General features: G+C 40.7%; 1 protein-coding gene and 1 long non-coding RNA gene across 4 annotated transcripts in view; one reads left to right on the forward strand and one right to left on the reverse strand.

Annotated features, from left to right (window-relative positions):
• ino80 (INO80 complex ATPase subunit) overlaps nucleotides 1-12,885 on the forward strand; it is a 282,382-nt gene that overhangs the window by 106,366 nt on the left and 163,131 nt on the right. For 2 of the 3 annotated variants that reach the window (XM_069917251.1, XM_069917253.1), the window contains 3 exons: nucleotides 1,258-1,328; nucleotides 8,572-8,730; nucleotides 12,711-12,831. In XM_069917251.1, the coding sequence (XP_069773352.1) occupies nucleotides 1,258-1,328; nucleotides 8,572-8,730; nucleotides 12,711-12,831 (351 nt within the window). The remainder of the gene's footprint in view (nucleotides 1-1,257; nucleotides 1,329-8,571; nucleotides 8,731-12,710; nucleotides 12,832-12,885) is intronic. The other variant, XM_069917252.1, reaches the window with a different exon arrangement.
• Nucleotides 12,676-12,885, reverse strand: part of LOC138753822 (uncharacterized) — a 39,669-nt gene continuing 39,459 nt past the window's right edge. The window contains exon 2 of the long non-coding RNA XR_011351446.1: nucleotides 12,676-12,795. This is a non-coding gene — a long non-coding RNA (uncharacterized lncRNA). The remainder of the gene's footprint in view (nucleotides 12,796-12,885) is intronic.

A 12,885-nucleotide genomic window follows, 5' to 3' on the forward strand; every position in this document is an offset into this window, starting at 1 on the left:
CAACAAGCTGTTAAAAAAATCCATCTCTTATGTTTTCTACAAACTCAGTCTCCTGTGATCCAGTAAATTCCTGTCCTTCCCAATCCCCTGCCATGTTAAAATCTCCCACAGTTATTTTGATAAAATCTTTGTGACATGCCCTTTATATTTCTGTCTGTATCTCATAGTCCACTTCCTGGCTGGTGTTTGGGGGCCTACTAATATAAGCTTTTTACCCTTGGCATTTCTTAATTCAACCCATACTGATTCTAGCACTTTAGACCCCATGTCCCTCTTTCTATTGATTTAATGTCATTACTTATCTTCAGAGCCACCCTACACCTCAACCCTCCTGCCTATCTTTCCTATTGAGCTCCCAATCACAAGCCTCATTGAGCCATGTTTCAGTAATGTCCACAATGTCATACCTTTTTAGTTGAATCTGAGCAACCAGGTCATCTACTTTGTTTCTGATGTGCCTCTATTGGCTGGTAAGCTGTGTCAGAACCCACAAGGCATTTTTGAAGCACTCGGACTGCAACCTGCTGATATGGGGAGCTCAAGTTGTTGGCTGAAGGTCATCTGAGGCTTTTGGCTAGTTTCCAGAAAATGGGAGTGGGGTGAGGAAAATTGCTTCAGTGCAGAGTTTTCCTCACTTTGGCTGTTGGTGTAATATGTGGAGTGGATAATGACTGGAAGTGGGGGAGCTGTTCTTGGCAGTGTCTGAAGGATGGCCTTAGTCTCTGGTTAGCAAGCTCATGACTACTGAAGAGTTGGAGAGGTGGTTTTGGAGAAGAGTGTGATAATTAAGATGGGAAGCAAGTGGATGAATAGAAATAGAGTAAAGATCTGAAGCAGCAGTAGAGCAGAATGGGGGGAGGTACTGAGGAACAGGGCGTGAGTAATGTTTTGTAGGTGTAGTATTTGCTTGTGTGTGAGAATATTTGTGTGGGTATGTGAAGGTATGTAAACGTGCATGGTGAAGTCTGCAGGACCAGGTTTCCTGTCACTTTTGGACTTCTTTGGCATTGGACCAAGTCTTTGATTTCTCAAGTCTGTGTGGAATGGGTGTGCAATGGCCTCTCCGTGTTGAAAGAATTGAGGCCCGGACAACATCTGGAGAAATGAGGTGGAAACAAGTTCATTTTGATTCGAAGGAACTGCTTAAGAAAAAGCCATTAACTTCAATATTCAGTTTATTTCTGATGGTGACTAGATTTTGTCTAAGCATTCGGTGCCGTCAATGACTAACAGTTCCTCACATTGTTTTCTATTTAGCAGAACACAAAGTTGAGAAAGGAAACATTTACAACTTCAGCAAATTGAAGAAGAGCAGAAGATGGCTCAAGGTGAGGAAGTGATTCGATCTACAGTTTGATTCTTCTCTCATTTCTTCGCTGGTGTGCAGTGTTGTTTGTTTAATATCCAGATTATAAGAAGTGATCTGTGGAGAGTGCCCATTTTGTAATTATTACTGATGGCTCATACTCTTGGATTGTAACCATGTGAACAGTAAACAGTTGGGATGGCACAATGTGGAGAGGTCTGTTTTGAACACTCATTTGTATTGAAACTGAAAACATCACAATTAACGTGAGTTGAAATGTAATAGTGCATTGCTGGAATGTTTGTTTACAAGGCAGCTGTTGCCTAGAGGTAGAACTGAACCTGAATGTTGTGTCATCCAGCGCCACTGAAAAGGAGAGTGAAAAATCCAATTGACATTTCCATAGAGGAGGTGAAGTGCAGTTAAAAGTGATTAAATACATCTCTGATTATCCAAAATAGGATTCTCTGAAATCCTCAATTATTCAAATTTTTAAAAAAATTTTGGATAAATGAGTTTATCTTAAACAAATCAGAAATCCTCATTTATTCACAAAATTTTCGGAGCCTAACTGACCGGGGATGTCGGGCTCCCGGTGGCAGTGGGGACGTTGGGTTCCCGGCGGTAGTGGGGACCTCAGGCTCCCGGGGGGAGCAGGGCTTCTGTGGGTAGGGGCCAGTGATTAGCAGTGGCCAGCATTCTTTTGGTGAGAATTAAAGATTATTTTAATGCATAAAAAGCATTCCCTTGTTGTTTGTTGTTGTTTAAACACTGTTACAAGTGAGTATCTTTTCTATAATGAACTATTTTTAGTTCTTAAGCTGTGATCTTGCAAATGTTGTATACAGTACTAGCGTAACCTTTAAGGCTATGTCTATACAGTACACTTCCTCAAGTAATAATGAAATGCCATATATACCTTTTTAACTGCTCATGAACATATCCTGTTGGCTTTTCAGGTCCATCTATTTTTCCCCACATACAGTGCCCTCCATAGTATTTGGGATAAATTCACTTTTTTCCTTTATTTCCCCATGTGCTCCACAATTTTAAATTTGTGGTCAAACAATTCACATGTAATTAAAGTGTACACTCCAGATTTTATTCATGGTTATTTGTATACATTTTGGATTGACCATGTAGAAATTACAGCACTTTTTAATGCATCGACCCCTCATTTCAGAGCACCATTATGTTTGGGACATTTGGCTTCACAGGTATTTGTGAGTACTCATTGGTACAGGGATAAGAGAGCTTGGCTTGCTTCTTCGCTTTTAATCAACTTTGGAGCCAATTTTCAAAATGAGAACCAGAATTGTTGCAATGAAAGTCAAAGAACCCATTATCAGCCAGAAAAACAAGAATAAAACTGTAAGATACATCGCCCAAACCTGAGGATTTCTAAAATCAACAGTTTAGAGCATCATTAAGAAGGCGGCGTACTGGTGAGCTCAGTAATCGCAAAGGGACTGGTATTCTAAGGAAGACCTTCACTGCTGATGGCGGAAGAATGCATAACGAAGAAAAATTAACAAACATGTTTCCGACAGATCAGAAACGCTCTTCAGGAGGCATGTGTGAATATGTCAATGACTACTATCCTAAAAAGACTTCATGAACAGAAATCCAAACCACTAATTAGCCACAGAAAGGATGGCCAGATCACAGTTTGCCTAGAAGTATTTAAAAGAGCCTGCAGAATTCTGGGAAAAGGTCTTGTGAACAGATGAGACTGAGATTAACCTGCATCAGAGTGATGGCAAGAGTAAAGTGTGGAGGTGTGAAGGAATTGCCCAAGATCCAAAGCATACCACCTTTGCTTGTTTGCATCTTGTAGTGTCGCTTCTGTATTTTTGTTCGTGAAGTCTTCTGCGGACAGCCTCCTAAAGAGTGTTTCTGATCTTGAGAATTCCGTCATCAGCAGTGGAGGTATTCTTTGGCCTAATAATCCCTTTGCAAATACTGTGCTCACCAGTATGCTCTTTCTTCTTAATGATGTTTAAAACAGATGATTTCAGTAATCCTAAGGTTTGGGTGATGTCTCTTACTATTTTATTCTTGTTCTTCAGCCTCATAATGAATTCTTTGACTTTCAATGGCACAATTCTGGTCCTCTTGTTGAAAAATGGCAATACAGACTCCAAACATGATTTTAAAAACTTAGTACCAATCCTAGCTCTCTTATACCTGCACCAATGAAGCAATTAAACATAGTTGAGTAATCACAAACACCTGTGAAGCCAAATGTCTCAAGCATTATGGTGCCCTGAAACGAGGGGACAATGTATAAAAAAAGTGCTGTAATTTCTTCATGGTCAAACCGAAATGTACACAAATAACCTTGAATAAATCTGGAATGTGTGCTTTAATTGTTTGATTACAAATCTAAAACTGTGGAGCAAATGAGGGGAAAAAGGTGTTTTTATTTCAAACATTAGGAGGGCACTGTAACTTGGTAGTCATTTTATTGCATGTTGTTTACCTTGTTACCATCCTCAAATGCATTATCTCACTCTTCTCCACACTAAATGAATTTGTCAATTGACCAGTATATCAACATGTTACAGCCTAAACCAGGGGTGGACAAACTGTGGCTCACAAGCTACGTGTGGCTCTTTGATGTATAATGTACGGCTTGCAGAAGTATGTTGGCTGAGACAGGAATCATACGAGCCGGTGCTCATAATGGTAGTTTTAGTGGGTGTGGTTTGCAATCATATGATTGTTGTAGCTCTCCAACATCTGAAGTACATCTGAAGTTTATCGTATGTGGCTCTTAGGTTAAGCAAGGTTAAGTTAAGCACCCTGGCTTAAAGGCTGCCTTCCTCCTGTCAACTACACAGCTAGTGTTTATAGCATCTGGAGACAGTGTAGTGGTATACTTAGAGGGAATGGACAGAACCAATGTTAACAGCTCCCGTCTTGTGACAGCTAGACACAACAGCCTCCTATCTACTGGCGTTACAGCTACAAGGCATAATGATTCAGCAGAACCCACAGGTCTACTGAGAAGCCCTGGCCTACACAACGTACCACGTCATGAAGTCGTTCGCCCTTCAGATGTCATGACGCCAGGTCAAATGTGTGTCTATATTAAGCTTAACAGCATGTCAATACACACTTCTACTCGTCTTTGGCTGACAACTTCAGATGTGGTCTCGTTATTCCTAGCACTTCAACATGATGGCGTATGAGCATAAATTTTATCTGCCACAACTGCTCTATTTTGCTCATAGATTTAAGTCTAAACTATTAACTTGTATAGAAACAAAAAGCTGCAGATGCTGAGCAAACACTGAAAAAATCTGGTTGCATGCATGATGTAGAAATGGTCACTCAACACTTTGGGATCAGGACCCTTTATCAACCCTAACGTAGGAAAGAGCGTTATCAAGTATTATGGAGGAGGGTGTGTAGGAATGAAGAGCCAGAGAGGGGAAGATTATTGGACAGAAGGTGGAAGAGGTATATATAGAGAGAGAGAGAGTTAACTGGGTGGGTGGGAAAGTTAGACAGACAACTAAGAACAGGAGGAGGTAAAGAAGAGATGGAAACAGAGGAACTAGATGGAAGGTGGGGGCTACCTAAAATGAGAAAAAAAATTGTGTTCATGCCATTGGGAATAAAGCAGTCCAGGAGAAATATGATTTGTTCCTCAAGTCTACATTTGTCCTCACTCTGGCCAAGAACAAACATAATGTATTGTATTGGGAATGGTCATGGCTGTCCCGTGACAGCACTGCCTCCTACCTAATCGGAGGACACACCACCTGCCAATCAAAGTTTGGCCCTGCCCCACCCATTAGTGCACACCTTGCCATTGGCCAATTTAAATTCCTTTGTACTTAGTCTTGGACTATTGGCTTTTGTAATCAGCTTAACCTTCTGGCACCAAACCATTTTTATTCCTGTAAATTACCTGGGCTGGACTCCCCCACCTGCCTGTACTTGGCCTTGGGACATTGAGTGTTTGTAATTGGATTAACCTTCCTGGCGCCAAGCCATTGAAAACCTGCCAATGGCCTGGGGCTGGATCCCTCCAGCCCTTCAGCACCAATAAAGTGCCGCCTGCGCTTTGTTCACCCTCTATGCCATCTTGAGGGACCACCCTGCTTCACTCCAGGCTGACGGCAACGGCACTGGAGAAACTGTTGGTGAGCTGTGCATAAAATAGGGTTGGGAGGGTTGATTATTGTCCCTATAACATAGAGTCAAGGGGTGGCAGGTGTCATCGACTTTTCCCTTGGTTTTGTGTGTGTGCGTATACTTTGTTCCCACATCCTGTTATTAATTGCCTGTGTGTGTTTTATCGCTTACTCAACTTTTCCCACAATCACTACAAAACTGTGCACGTTGTTTATTCCCAACTCGACTTTTTCCCATGCCTGCTATTACATTGTGCGCATTGTTTCACTGCTGCCACTTTTTCCCATGGCTACTGTAAGGTGTGTGTGTGTGTGTGTGCTGCATCTGTTGCCATTCTCCCACATTTTTCCTTCTGTAAATAAAATCCTTTACTACCAAAACTGTGTCTAGAATCTTTGCCTTTGAGACCTACCAAACCTGCTTCCTCACTCACAACACATTTCTGTGTGGGAATAGTGAAGGGAATTGAAATGGTTGGCTTTTTGGATTCGAGCTTAGACCCATAGACAGAGCACAGGTGTTAGGCGAAGCAGTCGTCCAATCTGCGTTTGATCATTCTGAGTACACTGAATGCAGTAGATTAGGTTGGAAGATGTGCCTATAAAGTTCTGCCTCACCTTGAAGGTGGGAAAGTAGAGCAAGAAACATTTGAAGAACTAATGCTGAGAAAATCAAATGGGGTTGGAAAGGGATCAATGTAACTGGTGAAAAATCACACTGAAATTGCCAGAAATGTCAGATAGGATGAAAACAAAGGGACTCTGTCTTGTGGGAAAGTGGGGTGAGAGTGGAAGTACAAGAAATGGAGGTGGTACAGATGCGGGCTTTGTCGATGATGGTGGGAAATCCATGCTTATTCAAAAAAGGGGACTTTCAGATATTCTGGAGCAGAAGACTGCTTCCTGGGAACAATGTGTTCATTAAGAATTTGTTTCATCTTCTGTCTTCAACATGTTGCTTTTTAGATCCAAACTAGGCTTCATACCGTAATTATCTTCTTGATCTTTGTGTTTGGGTTATCTTTAATATTTCTTACTGCATTTTTGCATGCCCTTTCTTGGCTTTCTAAATTTCCTTTTCATTTTACTCATTCTTACAATGCAATCTTTTTATTCTTTCTGCAGTATTAAACTAAATTTTAATTATTTGATTGAATGTTGAGGATAACACAACTAATTGCAATTTAATGGCATGCTATTAAATCATTGATGTGATATTGACATATTTGAAAATATTTAATTTATTTTTAGTTCTTTTTTTGTCTGAAGGGGAGAATCTAAAATTGAAATCAAATAGTAGGCCTTTGGAGTCTATATCCACAATCCACAAGCTAACTGAGAGCTGTGGGGCTGGTACACAAACTTTTTATTCTACATCAGAACTCGAGGCTTGCAGATTAGCTGCAATTGACTGTGTATGTGAACCAAAACTGCAACTTGCTCACTGCACTATCCAGCAGGGATGCCAGTTGGAGGCAGGAATAATGGATGCTTTTTCCACTTACTGTCTTTCCTTGTTTTCTTTGCACAGCCTTGAATTTATGATCACTTTATGCCTATTTTAGTCTCACACTTCTGCGTTCTCCTAACTTCTTCATCTAGGATCCATCTAATAGACAAAATTATTCTGGGCCGCTTGATTGAATTATTTCATTGTTAGGTATGCCCATCCTCTGGCACTGAACAATTACAACAAATTTTCTGAGTGTAAATGCTATTGATGAAGGAGGGTTCAACTTGTTTTCAAATTCATACCCGATATTGGTGTTCGACCAGGTGTTTCTGTTCACAAATAACTCTGTATGGCTCTTTCCCAGTAGCAGTATTTTCCTGCACTCCAAAATCCAGCAAGAGGTGACTACTGGACAGCATTTCCCTTGTCCCTATCTGAGCTGGCTTATAGAAATCAGGTTAATGGAGAGGTGATCTTTATAATTGCTGATATGATGAAATGGCTTTTGGTTGTATTCCTATTGGAATGAAGATTCTGAACTTGAAACAAGTGGGCTACCTTTCTAGTTATAACTCGTTAAATAAAGATATTTAGTTGGCTGTTAAAAATGCATTTTTTTTTTCTAGCTGAGTTCTTGCACTGCATTTGAATTCTCTAACAACTGATCATCAAGAAAGTCGAAGTCAGAGATTTTGGTTTGCATGAAAAATTCTGATCCCTTGCTTATCACTTTTTCCTGTCACAGGCGTACCTTCAGCTGATGCAGGTTTTTATAGTATAGTGGTTCTGTTGAGCTGAGCTCAGCTTTGAACTCCTCCTGCTGAATAAGCAGTCAAACAGAATGGGAGGATATTGAGAAATTATCAAGACTGATGAAGCAGTAGAATTGGGTTGCACTGGTGTCCATTTATTGTCTGATGCTATGGTCTGCACAAAGATGATAATGAAATGAAAGGGCAGGAATTGCAACTCAGTGTTCTTGGGTGTAGTACTTTCAGGCATGATGGGGAGGGGTTCCAAAAGGGTGGGGGGGGGGTGGTGAGTTGTTGCACTGTTGATCAGGGAGAGTAGTACTCTGGGAGGATGTTTGGGAGACATTGGCAAATAACCTACATGGATAGAACTGAGAAATAAGGGCTGATCGCTTTTAGGATGATAGAATAGCCTTCCAAATAGGCAGATTTGAAAGAACAAATGTAGACAAATGGCAGGAGAATGAAAGCAATAGGCTTGTTGGAGAGCGTGATTTTAACTTTGTTGACAGCATTGCTTAAATGTATGGGATGGATTTTGTTAAATTCATCCAAGAATAGCTTTTAAATCATTAAATCACTATGTACAGCATCTTACAAGGGAGGAAACTGTACTTGACATTATTTTCATGAATGAGAATGGAGAAGTCGTGCAAGTGTCTGAGGAAAATCCTTTAATGACCCCTATTCATAATTCAGTAAGCTTTAATGTGACCATGGATAAGGTTGGACCTAGATTTCAGGGAGGGCTGACATTAATGTTATCAACCAGGACCAGATGAAAATAGATAGGGCTCAGCTGCTTGGGAGCATTCTTGCTCCTTAATATTGAGTTGTATCTACTTCACTTCAGGCTCTTTGTGGACTTGTCTACTTGATCAGATTTAATCGTTCATTTATTTCCCATTTCTATAGAACATTCTCTTGAGTAATGAGTCATCAGACTCAAACACTGATGACGACGATGAAGATCCTGAGGAGGAGTTCGTGCTCAGCAAAGAAGAATTGCATGATATGTTGCGCCTGCATAAGTACAGAAAACTGCAGCAGAGTAGGGTGCACAGTGTCAGAGAGGTACGGTTTCCATGTGTGTCACTCCTTTCATCTTTGGATCATTATTGCTTTCTGTTGGGGGTGGCAATAATCCTGTGGCAACAAATAGAGTCACATCACTTGGATGTGGAGTTTCAAGTTTAAATCAGTGATAAATTGATGGAAACAATTTGTCAGGAAGGTTATCCAAATTAGAAAATGGTCATTCCTCTTGTAGATAGACAAATTGCCAATAAGTTATGCCAAATCTATTATAAAATTCTATTCTTGCCACAACAGTTGTGTGTTTATGGGAATCAGGTGCAAAGAAGGAAGTGAAAGTTTTGAAGAGAATGCAGAAGAGAATGATTTTTGGATGAGGGGTTTTCATTTGTTAATGAAATGTGATGATGTTGAGGTAAGGGAATTCATGGGACATTGGCACTAGTATTGAAGGAGCTTATCCAATGGGACGTGCTCTGCCTGAACTATGCCGGGACCTGGGTACTGGCGAATCACTTATCTATGACTGTGAAATGGGCTTTAATTTGAAAAGTAGGGGAGCGGGAGAATGGGCAGTGAAGTGGCAGATGGAATACAGAACATGGAAAAGAGCATTGTCATCCACTTTGATGAAAGGAATAAAGAACTACGGCCATTTTCTAAATGGGGAGAAAATTTAGAATTTGGAGGTCCAAATCAAGGGACTTTGAAATCCTAGAGCAATATTCTCAAAGGTTACCTGTTGACTCAATAGTGAGACAAATGCAACATTAGCATTAATTTTGAGAGGGCTAGAATTCAAAGGCAATAATGGAATGCTGAGGCTTTATAAGGTGTTGGTCTGACTACATTTGGAGTATAGCAAGCAGCATTAGGCTCCAAATCTAAGGAAGGGCTGCTGAGGGTTTACAAAAATTACTTCAATGGAACCTGTCATATGGAGCAAGGTTGGGGGGGGTGATGGGCAGACAAATATTAAGAATAAAATTAGACTGGTGGAGCTGGATTTGGTGGGAGGGTTGTTGGGAAGGATAAACCAATAAACCCAGATAGATAGGCAGGATTAACCTTGAACATTGAATTTTTCTATTTCATATAACCCATTTCTTGCAGTATTTTCCCATTCTCACCAGTCCATCCAGAGTCTTTCTCCCTTTGCTCATCCTTTTACAATGCTTCCCTCATCTTGTTATTGAGGGACATCACACTCCCCATACCCATTTACTATTTCCTTCCACTTAATACCTACCAGCTTCTTACTCTACTCTTTCTTTCCCTCAACCTCCCTGCCATCCCACCAAGCTCCATCTGCCCATCATTTCCTCTCATCTAGTTCCACTATTATCTACCAGCCTCTGTCTCACTATTTTCTCCAATATTTACATACTGGTCCTCTTCTCTCTATCTTTTGGCTTTGAAGCAATGTCATCACCCAAAATGTTAAACACCATCCACAAATGCTGCACTGAATGTTTTCAACAACATTTTATTTTTGTCCACTAAACATATTGGGAAAATAGATTAAGGGAGAAAAATGCAAAAGGATATAGGGAAAGAATCGGTGAGGTGGTATGTATAGGATTGCTCAAAAACCACCTTTGCTACACTGAATTCATTTTTCGCTGTAATGTGGAGAATAAATTATGAAGGACCAAGAATAACGAGTCTGAACATATTTCAATAGTAAACAGTGGACTGTATTTGCTCACGACAGAAATGGCAACAGGGATCACAGCCCCCAAAGAAACTCCACAAATTCATGCGGATCGGATACTGGTTAATCACTGATAATCGCAACTCCTGATTATGAAACGAGGGTTAAACATGCAGTACCCACCATGCACAAACACGGTATCCCACTTAACTATAGAATCTAATCATACTGATAACAAAGGATAAGGCACAACAGTCCTTTCTAGGTATGCACCACAATAGCCCTCACCCTGTACCGACCAGCACACACCTAGCAATTAACTCTCCAGAGTTGCCTGCAACCTGGAGTGGAGCTGGGGTTCATTCTTGGGGGAAAAAGAGAGAGCTGCTCCACATGGTGGGCTTTATACTCCAGCTGGCTGGAGGGGCCAGCTCAGGTATACCCAAATGAAGCAAGGTATTCAAAAGAGTGAAGTGTGCCCTCACCTGTGGATAGGCTAGCCTTGATTAACATGGGGAAATGACATTCGACCTGCCTGGTCAGATGACCCTCCTGGACCCTCATGGATTATCCTTTGTTTGGAGCAGTTTACTGTCTGACCTGTTGGATAATTCTCCAAATAATAGTTGCACAGTAAAATGCACAGAGAAGAAAGCAACAAGGAGGTCAGTAGATGAAATGAACAGGCAAATTTATGACTGGATTGCAGCACGGTCATCGTTTTTGAACAAGACATGATCCCTGAAATATGACAAGTTGGAGCTCAGGTCAGTTTGAAATGGGTTATGTCCCCTGCATTTTTGTCCAAGAGGGCTATAAAGGCTTTGGTGCTGGACAAAGACTGGGAAAGATGGACCCTCAAATATGTGGGAACAGTGGATTAGTGCAGTGTGACGCTGAAGTAATATGACAGCCATAATTCTACTGCATGTACTGTTACTGCTTTTCATGTCCTTGTATTATGTGTGGTCAGTTTTCATGTGTATACTGTGATATCTGGCTCTGCCTTATCACCCATCTCCCTCAACAGCATCCCCAGTTAAACTCGCTTCCATCACATATTTTGTATCTGCCAACGTTGATTTTTTCCCCCACATTAAAAGAAATTGCTTATCATTTAATGGGTCTCATCTAATCCCATATTCTTTTTATTGCAGAATGTATCTCTTTAACACATCCCTCTGCTTGGTGTGCTGAAACCTTCATCCACGCACAATTATTTCAATCCTCTTCTGCCCTAACATATATATAAACCTATAAGACATGGGAGCAGAATTAGGCTATTTGGCCGATTGAGTCTGCTCCATCGTTCAAATCATGGATAGTGTATTTTTCCTGCCTGATTTTTAGCACTCCCAAAGAAGGGCTCAAGCCCGAAACATCGACTGCCTTTTATTGGATGTTGCATGAACTGCTGAATTTTTCCACCACTTTAGTATACTACACTAAACCCCAGCATCTGCAGATTCTTTGGGGTTATCATCTTTCCTTTCATACCGCAATCTTCTTAAGCAGCTTCACGTGCAGAACCTTGTCAAAGGTCTTCTGAAAATCCAAATGAACAACATTCATTGACCCACCCCCACCCCCCTTTGTCATGCTTGTTACTTCCTCAAAGAATTCCAATAGATTTGTCAGACAAGATCTCCACAGAAGGAAACCATGCTAACTTTGGCCTATTTTATTGTACTTTCAAGAACCTCAGGCCTCATCTTTAATAATAGACTCCAGATGTTCAGATCCCAGGGTGATGTTCCTTCAGCTGTGACTCTGTTATGCTCACAGAGTCATATCTTCCAATGAATTGCTGAGCTTTAAGCTCATCTATATTGTTTGGTATATAGCATGCATTTAAGTATAGCACCTTCAGTCCTGCATTTACCACCCTTCTTTTCACATTTGCCTCCGTTGTCTGAGGTTAAGTTCTTTTTTAAAACTTTGTGTCCCTTTTATTGTACTCCAAAACCTCTCCTGCACTCACATTCCCTTTATTGTTCTCCATACTTTCCAAATCTATTGAACTCACACTTCTATTTAGTTTTAACCCCTATCCACAGCTCTAGTTTCACAATTTGTCAGGATCAAGCTTTTAAAAACTTTCATTTTGTATATCCTGCTTAATTATTTGTCCTGGTTTACATGCATTCCTAATTTCTCAAATTCATTGATTTGCAATTGGAATTCAAAGAGCCTGAATGTTGTCGAGCACCTTTTGTCATTTCTCCACCCCCCACCCCCCCACCCCATACCAAACCTATTCAATTTTGCGGGTGTTTATTTGTTGTTGTAGGTTAGTAACATGAACGATAATCTGCTTCTGTTATGAGAAATTTACAGTGAGTACAGGTGCATGTATTTCCTCCAGCTTCAGCAATATCAATACTACAGCACTGGCCTTCTATCCATGCATGACCATTTCTACGAGCAGCAACGCCACGTCCTCGGCCCGACTAGGAAGAAGAAAAAAGAGGATAAAAAGATCAAGGGTGAGTTTGCATTAGTCTCTGATCACTTGAATACCTTCAGTTTCTGGATGCTAG

Source organism: Narcine bancroftii, chromosome 2 (assembly GCF_036971445.1).
Source record: "Narcine bancroftii isolate sNarBan1 chromosome 2, sNarBan1.hap1, whole genome shotgun sequence".
Taxonomy (NCBI): Eukaryota; Metazoa; Chordata; class Chondrichthyes; order Torpediniformes; family Narcinidae; genus Narcine; species Narcine bancroftii.